The 12,796-nt window shown below is 49.8% G+C and overlaps 2 protein-coding genes across 3 annotated transcripts in view; both read left to right on the top strand.

Moving 5' to 3' along the window:
• Positions 1–2,115, top strand: part of USP10 (ubiquitin specific peptidase 10) — a 47,375-nt gene extending 45,260 nt beyond the window's left edge. Inside the window, exon 14 of the mRNA XM_042027101.1 lies at positions 1,010–2,115. Coding sequence (XP_041883035.1) covers positions 1,010–1,197 — 188 coding nt within the window. The 3' untranslated portion in view covers positions 1,198–2,115. The remainder of the gene's footprint in view (positions 1–1,009) is intronic.
• A 4,999-nt stretch (positions 2,116–7,114) lies between these two features.
• Positions 7,115–12,796, top strand: part of CRISPLD2 (cysteine rich secretory protein LCCL domain containing 2) — a 30,752-nt gene continuing 25,070 nt past the window's right edge. The window contains exons 1-3 of one of the 2 annotated variants that reach the window (XM_042027099.1): positions 7,115–7,222; positions 8,072–8,118; positions 12,132–12,457. In XM_042027099.1, the coding sequence (XP_041883033.1) occupies positions 12,215–12,457 (243 nt within the window). In that variant the 5' untranslated portion in view covers positions 7,115–7,222; positions 8,072–8,118; positions 12,132–12,214. Of the gene's footprint in view, positions 7,223–8,071; positions 8,119–9,666; positions 9,766–12,131; positions 12,458–12,796 lie in introns of those variants that run through there. The other variant, XM_042027100.1, reaches the window with a different exon arrangement.

Raw genomic sequence — 12,796 nt, 5'->3', positions numbered from 1 at the left:
GAAACACTGGATTATATGAAGTGTTTTCTTTTAAATTGCACTGAAGTAGCTTGTGGGTGTTAGATTCTTGTGTTGAGTGGGGTTTGTTTAGAATCAGCAGATTTGGTGTGCTTGGGAAACACTGATTTGGACAAGGGATGGGAGTGCCAGGACAAGGGGAATGAGTTTGCAGTGCCAGAGAGCAGGGTCTGATGGGATACTGGAGGAAGTCCTTCCCTGTGAGGGTGGGGAGCCACCTGCCGTAAGGATTGGGTGGGACACAGGGACCTAAAGCAACTCCTTGGTTTTACAGCCAAATCCCAGGGCACTGCCCCAGTTTCCTTTTTCCAGATACAAAGATTATTTGAGCCATACAAAGCCAAGGTGTTCATCCCACCCAAGCCTCTGGATGTCATCCCGTTGAGATTGATGTAGGCATTGATTGCAGGCAGCTGGAAAGTCCCATTTTCCACTTCCCCAGGGGCAAACCAGTCCCAGTAACCATCAGAAATACTACCAGGGGAATATTTGGGATGAAGATTTGTCTCCTAGGACACGTGGTTACTTTCTTCCCTGGGAGGGTGGGGAGGCCCTGGCACAGGGTGCCCAGAGCAGCTGTGGCTGCCTCTGGATCCCTGGAAGTGTCCAAGGCCAGGCTGGATGGGGTTTGGAACAACCTGGGATGGTGGCAGGTGTCCCATGGCAGGGGCTGGGATGGGATGAGCTTTAAGATCCCTCCCAATCCCAAACCATTCTGTGATTCTGTGGCTGCCCCACCTACGGACTTCTCCGTGCTCCCTTGGGCCGGAGCTGGGGGTGTCCAAGGCGAGGCCGGACGGGGCTTGGAGCACCCTGGGATAAGCACAGGACGGAACAAGCCGAGCTTTTAGGTCCCATCCCACGATCTGCACAGCCCAAACGCAGGAAAGCCCTAAACCCTGAGGTTCTTTGCTAGAGCAGCTGCCAGCATGGGGAGCTGTGGGTGCCGTTTCCCCCTGCTTTGCCATCCCAATCCCGCTCTGTCCCGCAGTTGTGTACCACCACGGCAACAGCGCGACGGGCGGGCACTACACGACGGACGTGTTCCAGATCGGGCTCAACGGGTGGCTGCGCATCGACGACCAGGCCGTCAGGGTCATCCACCACTCGCAGGTGGTCAAGGCGGCGCTGGAGCGCACAGCCTACCTCCTGTACTACCGCCAAGTGGACCTGCTGTGACCCCGCCGCCCCGCTCTCTAGAACGGCAACTATCACTAACTTTTTCTCCCGTAAATGCTCTTCTGAGTGAATCTTTTTTCCTTTTTTTTCCTTTTTTCCCCCCTCCCCCTTTTTATTCCTTTTTTATTTTTTTTTTTTTTTGGTCCCCTTGCAACTATGGGATAGAGTGATAAAGGAAGCTGCCGTTTGTGCACAACATGGTTTGTGTTGACTTTTTGACTTTGCAGAATGAAGTCGCTCGGTTGGAAGCCTCGTGAATCACAAAAGTAGTAAAAAGAAATAAAGTTCATCCGAGTTAATGCTGAATCCTAAGATAATAAAAAGGGGATTTGCATTTAATCCCCACTTTCTAATTGCGTAGTAGAAGAAAACCCTGCACCAGCAACAGAACTTGTAGATTTCTGTGAAAATGTTTTATCTTTACTTCAGTAAAAAAAGAAAAAAAAATTAAAAAAAAAAAAAATAAAAAACTCTCTCTGCTTCCCCAATAGTTTTTTGATAAGTGGTAAAATATGAGCCGATGTGTATGAGATGGAAATGGTCCTTTGTGCTTCAAAACATGTACAAACTGCAGAGTTGCTGGTTCCTGATAGGAAGACACATTTTAATAATTGTGCGATGAGAAACTGCTTAAGTACACATTGCAGATCAAATATTTGGAGTTAAGATGTTAGTCTATATAGATGGGTGATTGTAACTTTATTGCTATTAAGAAATTTCAAACTGCATTTATGCTTCTGTGTACATGAAATTAAGAAAATGGGCAAAAATAATTAAGATTGATATTTCTTTAAGTCTGCTTTGTTTAATTTTGCTGTCTGCTCTCCTATAATGTTGAGTTCCTAATTGTACACAGTTTAGTGATACCTAGAAGTATAAAGTTGTCGCCCATCAATAAAAGTCACAAAGTTGGTTTAAGGTGTGTGTGTGGGTTTTGTTTTTCCTCAGGTGTGAATCCTACCCTTGGAAACTCCATAGGTTTCTGTGTAGGACTTCTCAAGGCATAGGGAGCCTTCCCCAGATGGAGATGATTTTTTCTTTTATTGATACTTCAGAAATGTTCCCATTTTGCATTCAGGTGGAACTGAACTTGGAGGGGAAAGGAAAGGGCTGTGGCAGTCCAAGGGCTGAGCACTGAGCAGCCAGGAGAGGGAATGGAATTCCCTCTGTATCCTTCTGAGAGCCCTGCACTGTTGTTTCTGAAGTAGATGGTGGTTTGTTTGTCTCTTCTTCAGCCAACTGACATTGTCATGGAGAACTTTGGGTAAAAATATTTCCTTGATCAGCTTCCCATTGCTTTCTCTCTAAAAACCTCTATATATTATTTAATGCTTTGATGATAGTGGTGTTATCTGCTAATTCCATCATGGGATGATGGAAGCTCCCTGGTTTGTCCTGACTCTTCTGCCCTCTTGTGCTGTCCCACATGGGACAGAGTTTCCTTCCCAGAGCTCTGGATTGTAGGAAGGCTACAGCCCCATGGCTCTTTGGGGTGGTGCTGGTCTGCTGAGAAAGTTTAATGATGCTCTGTTATGATTTTGGATATCCAGATGTATTGTTACGTTTTTGCTGATCATGCTTTATTAGTATTTTCTGATTAACAGATGGTGATTGAGACACTGCTCATGATTTTGGTGACCTTCCACCAGTCCCAAAACAATTATCTGTCCAAAGCTCACTTGGATTTTGGCTGTTGGCAAGGAAAACAACATGTCCTGGAGCTGGGGCTGCCAAAGGATTGGTGCTCCCAGGGCTTCCCTGTGATGGGAATTACCCCAGACCCCCACTGGCAAGAACTTGAAATCTTGGGGGATTGGGAGGTTGTTCCAAAAAAGAAAGAAACCAGGTTTTGAATGTACTGTTCTGTGCTGGTTATTATTCACATCCTGTTTCTGGAGCCTGGTTGAAGTGGTTTTCTGTACAGCAGAAACCCTGTTTTTAATTACTCCTGTGCCTGTGTTGGGTATTTATTTAGCTGTATCTCCAGTGAAGAGATGCATTTCTGATAGTGCAGGTTAACCTGAATAGCCCAGAGAAAACTGCAGGTGATCAGTAATTAAAATAATACTTGATAGAAGTTGCAAGTGTTACTATTTTACAGAAATGGCAATGAGTCATTGCCAGTTTAAAAACCAAGTGCTGAAATTCTCTCAGTATGACTTGGAAGTGTCTCAGGATCTCTTAAAAGCGAATTTTTGAATTTTTCACTGAGGATATTACAAATGTATTTGTCACTAAAGTCCTTCTGCAGTGTATGAAAAGGGAAATAAAAATATGTGGCAACAGTGATGTGGACACACAGCCACAATTTTTATTTTCTGTATTGAATTCCGCTCATTGTTGCAAAACGAGGGGTTTGCAGCTTTTGATCGTTTGCTCTGCGTGTGATTATGTAAAAGAAAACCCCAACACCCATGACAATACACCGTAAATCCGGTGGTTGGTTACTTAACTTTAAACCAGGATTTGCGAAATGGGGTTTTTTTAAATGCACGTTAAGACCTGAAGTTTTCAGAGCTGAGAAACTGGATGTGCTGCTCCAAAGGGCTGTGGGGAAAACCTTGTGCCATGAGCCAGATATGCAGGGGAAGGGCTGGAGGGGCTGAGGGAGGAGGGTTGTTACAGCCACGAGGTGTTAGGGGATGGGGGAAGGTGTTTTAAGTGGGAAACTGCTGTTTTCCACCATTTCCCCTGGAGATGATGTCCCTCCGGGGCTGGGCTGCAGCAGAGGGCACTGCTGGGCTGGGCCAGGTCCGGGGGGATCCAGCTCCAAGGCGGCTGCCAGGATTGATCCCGAGCTGCCAGCAGAGGGTTTGTCGTTGTAAATGTGCCCTAAGTCTGCTGCTTTTCACTAGGAATGAAGAATGAGCCTTGGACATGCAGGAGATGTTGCCAACATGTTGGAGATTCCTGCAACTGGGGGTTTATTTCAGGATATTTTAATGACCCAAAGGGGTTTTTTTTTGAAAGGATTTGTTTTGGCAAATAACAAGATGTAGTGGCAGTTCACCTGGTCTGGGGTGAAATCACCAAAGACGGGTGCTGGGTTAAGAGACCTGAACTGTTTCAGTCTGCAGATATGACCAGGGAATGGGGGGAGCTGTGGGAACAAGGTGAGGGCTTTTCATGGAGTCCCAGACTGATTTGGGTTGGAAAGGATCTTAAAACTCTTCTTTTCCCCACCCCCTGCCATGGGCAGGGACACTTTCCACTATCCCAGGCTGCTCCAAGCCCCCTCCAACCTTGCCTTAAGCTCCTCCAGGGATGGGGCAGCCACAGCTTCTCTGGGCACCCTGTGCCTCACCACCTTCATAGAGAGAATTTTGTAGATTTTAATTCACATTTGACTTGTACTCAGTGCAGTCGGTGGTGTCTCCCCAGTTTTCCAAAATTGCTGCAGCTTCTGTTCTTATTTTATTGTTTTACCTCGACTTTTTCCTGGTCACTGATGAAACCACAGATTTCTAGGGAGTTGTTTCCTTGCTCATCATCAGCTGATGAAGCATTTGGGGGAATGTTCTTTAGTATGAGAAGGTGGAGAAGAAGCTGCAGATGAACCTGGGTGGTCAGTCCTGCCCCAAAACAGGAGAGCAGCAAGAAAGAACAAATAGGGGCTCACAGTGCCAAGTATTAATTGTGTTTGGGAGTAAATCTATCAATGCCTGCCTTTCCCTCCTGTGATTTGGATCCCCACGCTGTTAATTCATCTGCTGGAGTAGCCTCTGGATTGCATCATGGTCAAGAGAGGGGCATCTCCACCCTGCTGGAGTGATGAATGTGGCAGGGACTTCTCTCCTGAGGCAGGAGGGGGATGTGAGCAGGCAGCAGATGGGGGGTGATACCCCCAAACCTGAGCGTGGCCGTGCCCAGTGCCCAGCAGCAGCAGCTCAGGGGCTGCTGGTCCCCCCTGTGCTCTCCCTGTGATCACAGAGAAGTTTCTGCAGGTTCCCTGCTAACACTTCATCCTGTTGATCCCCTTGTGCTCCCTCTGCTCTGGAGCAGGAGTCAAACCAGGGAATACCCTGCAGCTCTGAGCCTCTCACTCTGTTCCTCACCCTGCCCTGCGCTGCTTTGGGGCCGGTCCTGCCGAGCTCTTGTTTAAATAGGAAATAAAGGGGCATTAATTCCAGTGGAGATCAAGACTCGCTGTCTGCCTGGTCAATTAGGAGGGCATAGGGAAATCTGTGTCTCTTCCCATTCTTTGGCTATTACATTAAAAGCCTCTCTCCTAATATATACTTATATATGCAGCCTGCTTTATGTGGCTTTTACCACATATGAAATGGAGACGTTATAATCAAGGCAGTAATAACGAGGAATGATTAAAAGTAACTTCTGATTGTTTTGGCTTTGGTGGAACATATGACCCCAAACTGCTGACTCGAGACAAAATCAGGCGGGTAAAAATTCTTGTTCCAGGCTGTGCTCATCCCTGAGCACAACCAGGCCCTGTGTATGCCTCGTACAGTGAAACCATCCCGGTGTATATAAAAAAATAAATTAAAAAATCAGATCTTTGTAAAGCAGCCAGGTTGATGGAGCAATCAGACAGCCCAAACCATCCTACAGGGATTCATTTCCCATAGGGATATTTGCGGAGATTACAAAATACCAAATTCCTCTGAGGTCTGGAAATTATTTGTACGTCGGTATGTGAGATTTAAAATGAGTTAATTCAGCTTTATGGTAATTGAGTGAGCAGCACCTTCTGAGGGCTGTGAGTCAGGGCTGGGGATCTGCATGGTTTTGGGGTGGCAGCCTGTGTGGGGGCACGAGGGTTCACTGTGTTGCGGTGAAATTCACTGTGTCTTGGGGAAATTAGGAGTTGGGGGGGCTGCAGCATGTTTCAGCTGATTAAATAAGCCTACAGCAAACTCACTGATGCAGAGGGAATCATAAGAGCAAGGGGAAAGAAAAAAGAGAATACAGTGATTTGACAGTAAAGCAGTGCAGAACCTTCTGTCAGCCCAGTTCTGGGTGGTCTTTGAGTTGCCTGTGTTGGTGTCAAAGTCTGAGCTTTTTTGGGAGCAAACTGCCCAAATTGCACTGAATGGCTCCTGGCAGGGCACAAGTGCCAGGTCCCACTGCTGGACCACGACCACATGTTGTTGGTTCACATACACAGTTTGTTTGGAAGTAAATAGAAACTCTTTGTAAATACAGCTGGGAGAGTGTGGGCAGGGGAAGAGCAGCCAGAGGGGCTGGTGTGGCTGTACCAGGCTGCGGGACTGGGGCTGGCTGGTGAGGACTGGCTGCCCATCTCAGTTTGAAATGGGGTGGGAGACACAGCCCCAGTGGGGACAATCTGTTCCTTCTTGAAAAATTCTGTGTAAGAGATGGGGTCAGCAGTGATGCCTTGGTGCTGACTTCTGAGGGTTCATTTCTTTGCTCGGAGCAGTGGTGCTCTCCCAGCTGCCAGTATTTGCTCCTCTGCTCCTCTGTTGAACGAGTTTGATAAATGTCCTTCTGCTTTCCGAGCGCCGCTGGGTTTAAACAAACCTCTGGGAATATCTTGTAAACTCCCCTCCTAGTAAACAGTAAATAAAAGTGGTTGATGTTTTGCCTGAAGAAGTAAATATTGACTAGTTAGAAGAATGGAAGGCCTTTTTTCCCCAAGAACTTTGGAAAGAAGACTAGGCAGTGGATTTGGAAAAATCAGAGCTGCTTTTCTTGGATGGGCCGGTTCCCAGGAGACGGCTGCTCCCCTGGCTCCGTGCTGGGTGTGGCTGGTGCCCCTCCTCAGGGGACATCCCGGGGGATGTGCTGACCCTGCGGGACAGGGACCGCACGGGAATCCCGTGGATGCTGATGCCTGGAGCTGCCCTCTCCAGCATCCTGCAGCAGAGGTGCTGTGACACACTCAAGCTGTTACTCACGATAGTGGTTTGGGTTTTTCCTGTTTGTTTACTTCAAGAAAAAGGAAGGAACTTCTAGCTTGTCTTTTGCTCAATCGTTTCCTTTCACGGTGAGTAAAACCACGGAGCTGGATGCCAAAGCTGGAGCTGTTGGGACATCGGCAGGAGAGGTGAGTCCTCCCCGCGTGTCTCACCAGCTTTTCGCATTCCTTACTGCCCGTAGCTCCCGCTGTTGCACCGGAGCAGCGGCTGAGCGTGGGGAATGTCAGCGCTGGGAGAGCTTTGGCAGCAAAGCAGAGTGGGATTAATCTCCTGTTTCCCAGCTAAAGTCCCGATCTGGAAAAAACGGGATGCCATGGGGTTTACTTGGGGGGCTGGAACTGGGAAATCCCACAGCCCTCGCTGCGACGAGCAGGAACGGCTGAGCCGGCAGCCGAGGGCAGACAGCTGGCTTTAGTCCCTTACACAGAAAATTCCCTTCTGGAATTCCCCCTCCCTTGTCACCGGAGGCCCTCACCGGGGCGTCGCGGTCCCCCCTCTGCAGGGAGGATTCCCCGTGCCCCTGGAATCCCGCCGGGCTGCGACTCCCAGGGCCGACTGCTGGGGAGAGCACAGCCAACACTTTTATAAGATCAGGGACTGCCCCCCTCCTCCTCCTCCTCCTCGCTGCCAGTGTGACCGCCTTAGGGAGGGTGGTCCTGCTGCTCTGAGCCCCAATGACTGCCCTTGAAGTGCTGCGATCCCAACCAACACCCCTCTCCTCGTGGCTTCCCCCCCCCACCTTTTCCCTCCCTCTTCTTTTCGTTCTTGCTCCACGCCCGTTGTCACTGGGATGATCCAGGGTTCTCCTCTTTGCCTGGAGAGCATAAATACCACTGGGGAGCTCTGTGAGACTGCAGTTGGTCCGAGCTGCTGAGCCGAGACCTTGCACATCTCACACCTCCTGAGGCTTATTCCATCCTTTCCTCCTCCACCTCGCTTAAATATTTCAGACACATTAATTTATTTTCCTCAAGCAGGCTTGGAGGAGCTGCAATTACCTGGAGACTTAGGAATACTCAGCAAGGTAAGTGTAAAGTTTGGTCCTGGCTTCTGAAATGTGGTTTTGGGGGTGATGTGAGTGCAAGAAATTACTCTTTTAAGAAGGCACAGTTTTAGTAACTTCTTCAAAAAGTTGCCTGGATGCTATAAAATAACACAGGTTTGAGCTTCCCTCGTGTGTGCTCTGCAGAGTTTAATGCAAGATTAACAAGCATTAATCTTGAATGAATGGGAGGAGTTTGCAAGTACAGGAGTGGATTTCTGTGCAAATAGAAAATATCCAGGGGATGCTGTTGCAGTCTCTAGGAGCACATTTGTGTGCTCCAGGCTGCCTGTGTTTGTGCAGTTCTGCTCTCAAGTCCTGTAGGAAAGGAATTTCAGCGTCACCACGCGTGGTGTCTGTTAGCAGTGGGTTTTCCACGTGGTTTTACATGGAAACTCACCCACTTGGGTTCTGTGGGAGTGGATTGAAATGGAAGATACAGATGGTTTTGGCCCATGGCATTGAAGATGCTGAATCTAAGGGGGGTTCAGTGCAATGTGTCACTGTTTTCCTGTGTCAAGGAACTTGTCATCCTCTTTGTCTTTGGAAGCCACCACAATTCTGCAAAGCTTGGAGTGTGTGCATCCCAGGGAAAGAGATGACCTGGAGTTTAGTGCATTAAGTTGTGGCTTCATCCCTGGATTTCTTTGCACAGGTTAAAGTTGATCCCAAGCTAACCCAGGCTAAAAGCTGATCCCAGGCTAACCCATGCTAAAAGCTGATCCCAGGCTAACTCATCCTAGATGCCAGGCTAACTCAGGTTAGAAGCTGATCCCAGGCTCAGTTTAGAAGCTGATCCCAGGCTAACTCCCCTCTGCTTTGATGTTTTAGATGCTGTCCTGACATCCTGAGCTAACTTTGCATTTTCCTTCCGTGTCAGCCAGTGCCATGTGTAACTCCACAGGCGCTGGGATGTTTTAGCTGCAAATGCCACCCATAACCCAGGAGCAGGCACCCACTCGTGTGCTTTACCAGGGAGGCAGTCAAAGCTCAATGTCACTAAGGAATAAGGTGACATGAGGACATGAATGCAGGATCAGCCTGCATGTGGCTTCAGCAGCGTCTCTGCCAGGCTTCAGATGTGACCAGCTCTCCTGCTTTCCGTGCAAAGCAGACACCATCCATTAGCTGGGGAAATAGCTTTCTAAAAATAACTTATCCTGAAGTCCAGTGCTGCTCTTTAACTCCCTCAGACCCCAGAAGAAGGCCTCCCATTTCTTCCCACTTTGGACAGGCTTTACAGCATATTCAGGAGTCCTTTTCTGCTGACTCAGTCATTTCTGATGGCTCCCAGATGTTCACCTGGCACCAGCGGCAAGAGCCTGATGCGTTTAAAGGGAGGTTGTGCTCCTCCTGAACCCTTGAAATCAACAGCAGAGGCTTCCTCAGCTGACTGTCAGCTGATAATTTTCTGTGAATAATGTCAAACCCCAGCTCAAAGGCAACGTGATTTCAGCCTCCCTGGATGAGGAGCTCCCGCTGCAGCCCCGAGGCATTGCCCCAACCCTGCAGGGCCCTGGGACTGGCTAGGCTGGAACACACGTGTCCAAGTGTTTCTTTGCACCTGGGCATGAGGATATTGGGAGGCAGATGGATGGACATCTGAAATCCGTGAGAGCTTTCTGAAACGTGAGCATCTTTCAGCTGCTTTCAATTAATCTGGCCAGGGGACTCTCTGCTCCCCGTCCCTCTCTGATCCCTTTATCCTTTCATGGGATACTCAGCGCTCCTCACCCCAAGCCAAAGCAGAGGAAGGGACTTGCACATCTCGAGTGAAATAGAAGATAAAGCCAAAGTGACCTAATTTTAGAGAGGTGCTGGTATCCTTCTGCTGGCAAATGAGACCCAGGGAAGCACATCCCGAGGAATAATGCACCATCTGTTGCGAGGTTTTGGCCGGCTTGCCAAGCCAGACGCACTGGCTTCGCTGCGGAGCCGTGAGCGGGGCAGCTCCTCTGGCTCTCAGATGCTACAGCTGATTTTTTCAATCTGCCCTTTCTGAAAGTTCAGTGTTTGCCTTAGATGGGTGGTGGATTTGGGCTCCTGTTTAGCAAAGGGCACCCGGCCAAACGAGGGGTGCAACGGCCGCCTCTGAGCGCCGGCTGTTCCTGCAGGGAGAGCTGCCGGGGCTAAATGGCCACATTGTGAATGGCCGTGGCAGTGCAGCTATTTTTAAACTCCCAGGGAAGTGCCTCAAAGTAGGAATTGTCCCCCGAATTTGGGTCAGCCAGTCTACAAAAGCAACTGCTTCTTTTGCCTCCCCTACCCTTCTGCAGCCAGGTTGAAAGTCGGGCTCCTGCCTGGGGAGAAGCGAATGCCACAAGCAGGGCTGAGAAGAGGATGAGGTTAAAGGAGTGTTTGTCCCCATGCCACCGAACGTCCTGTCTTCCAGGTGTGCCTGGAGCTGGGGACAAGGCATGTGTGTTCAGCTTGCTCTGCGGAGCGGGAAATGATGAGAAGCTGTTACCTAAACGGAGCAAATTACATCCTGCATTGTTGAACCCAGGCAAAGGCTTAATGTGCTGCCTGGAGAGAGGCTGAGGGCAGCTGGTTTTCATCTGCCTGAAGGTTCAGTCCGAGAAAGAAGCCTGTGTCTTTTGTGCAGTCAGCCAACAAGTTTTCGAGGGTTCTCAGAGTTTTTTTTGGGGTCCCTGCCTGTGCAAAGCACCTCGTGCTTGCTGCTCTTCTCCGCAGATGCTGCTGTGCTGGGTTGGGGGAAAAGGGGTTTGGGGCTTCGTGCTCGAGCATTGCTTTTCCAGCTGGGATTTAGACGGCTCTTTTCTGCTTTGGGTGGCTTCCAATCATCTGGTCCCAGAGTGTCCAAGTCCCGTGTCATTGGATGAAACTTCTCGAATAATTCCTGCTAATCTGGGGTTTGTTTCCTGCCTCTGTGTAGGAATGCTTTCAGCGTGGCTTTCAACAGTGCTGTCAAACACAGATCCTCACCTCGTGTTGGAGACAGGGATGGGGAAACTTCCTTCCAAAAATTAGCCCTAAGGAGGGAGATCCTGTGCTTGCACTGTCTGTACAGATGCTTGCCCCGATGGATTGATGCTGCTCCAGTGGCTCTTGGATCCCACTGAGGAGCGCTGTGTGCTGCACAGCCCTGCAGCAGCACATCTTGTCTCCTGTGAATAGCTCCTGATCCAAATAAAACCAGCCAAGGGAGGATCGCTAGATGGATCAATTGGAGCACGGAGGGGGGGTGGAAGTGCTTGGGAATGACAGGTGGAGCAGGAGCACCATGGAGCGAGGGACAGGGATTAAACGAAGCTGTTCCACGACCAAACCGAGACCCTCTCTGGGTGCTGACGGCATCCGAGTGTCTGGGAACACCTAATCTGGCCGGGGGAGGGCGGCTGCTCCTGCTGCTCCATAACTCACAGCCCTGGCAGCGCTCCCGCCCGCCGGGGAGCGTCAGCGAGAGCCCCGGTGCGTCACTGCCAGCGGGGATCGGGGCTGCTCGGCCCTACGGGGACATTTCCCATAAACAGCCGCTCTCACAGAGCCCGGCAGCTGCTCTTGCTGCTGCCTGACCTCCTCATCCGGCTCGCTGGGGATTTCACTTCCCCTTTTCTTCATAAACGTTCACGGCTTTAGGAGCTGCTCTCTGCGGGGATCACTTCAAGTGTCCCCCTGCCTGTGAAGGGATGGAGCTGGGGTTACTCGGAGCTGCTGGGCATTGCAGGGTGGCAGCTGGGCATTGCAGGGTGGCAGCTCCACCAGGGATGCAAGGGGTGCAGAAAATATCCTCCTGCGTGCCTGGGAAGTGTTCCCTCCCAACCTAGCATCAGTGGAACTCCCAGGTGTAATAAAGTGAGTCCCCATCACTCGTGGTGTTGTTCAGGTCTTCCTGTCATTGGGGTGAGCGATAATTGTAAGCACCAGTCTTTTCCAAGCACAAATCTGGGCTGTGGGACCACGTTGTTGGGGGACAAATGCACTGAGAGTGCCTCTGGCACTGCTCTGACTGCCTGTTTCTCCCCAAATTCCAGACTTGCACTGAGCCACAGGAGTCCCTGCAAGAAAACCCACCATCGTCTTCATCTCTGCTTCTGCTGGCTGTCGAGGAGGCGCCATGAATCCTGGCCTGCCTTGGATCATTCCTCTTGGATGTGTGCTGCTGCTGACAAAGACAGCTGAGAGCTTTATCTTGCCCAACTCGAGTCACCTGGAGAGCATCCTGAGTAAATACCAGCATGGGGAAGGTCACTCCAGATCCAAGAGAGCCATTTTATTCTCAGACAGACAGGAGATACTGATGCTCCACAATAAATTGAGAGGTCAGGTGTATCCAGTGGCCTCTAACATGGAGTACATGGTGAGTCTAGAGCCTGATACATTGCTTTATTGCTTCTTTTTTTCCTAACTGTACTTCAGTTTTCCTTGTGGTGTGAGAGGAGCGAGTTTCCTCTGAAATAAGTTTTTCTCAAGAGGTTTCCTGAAGCCTTTCATTCCAGAGTGAAGGATGCTTTAGATCAGTGGCCTGTTTTGGTTGGAAAGGGCTGCTGATGGGTCATCAAGTCCATCCTCTGCATAGTTCCAGAGCTGGTTCCATTATTCACAGAGGAGCGTCTGGCCCAGCCCTGGATGCGGCTCCAGTGATGGCAATTCCCCAGCCTGCCTCAGCAGGTTCTTCCATTACCTTCATGGCATAAAA

Source organism: Corvus kubaryi, unplaced genomic scaffold, assembly GCF_017639235.1.
Source record: "Corvus kubaryi isolate FWS band 111438036 unplaced genomic scaffold, C.kubaryi_AGA036_p1.0 37300, whole genome shotgun sequence".
NCBI lineage: Eukaryota > Metazoa > Chordata > Aves > Passeriformes > Corvidae > Corvus > Corvus kubaryi.
Note: the sequence above shows the minus strand (reverse complement) of the source record. Positions and strands in the feature narration are given on the sequence as shown.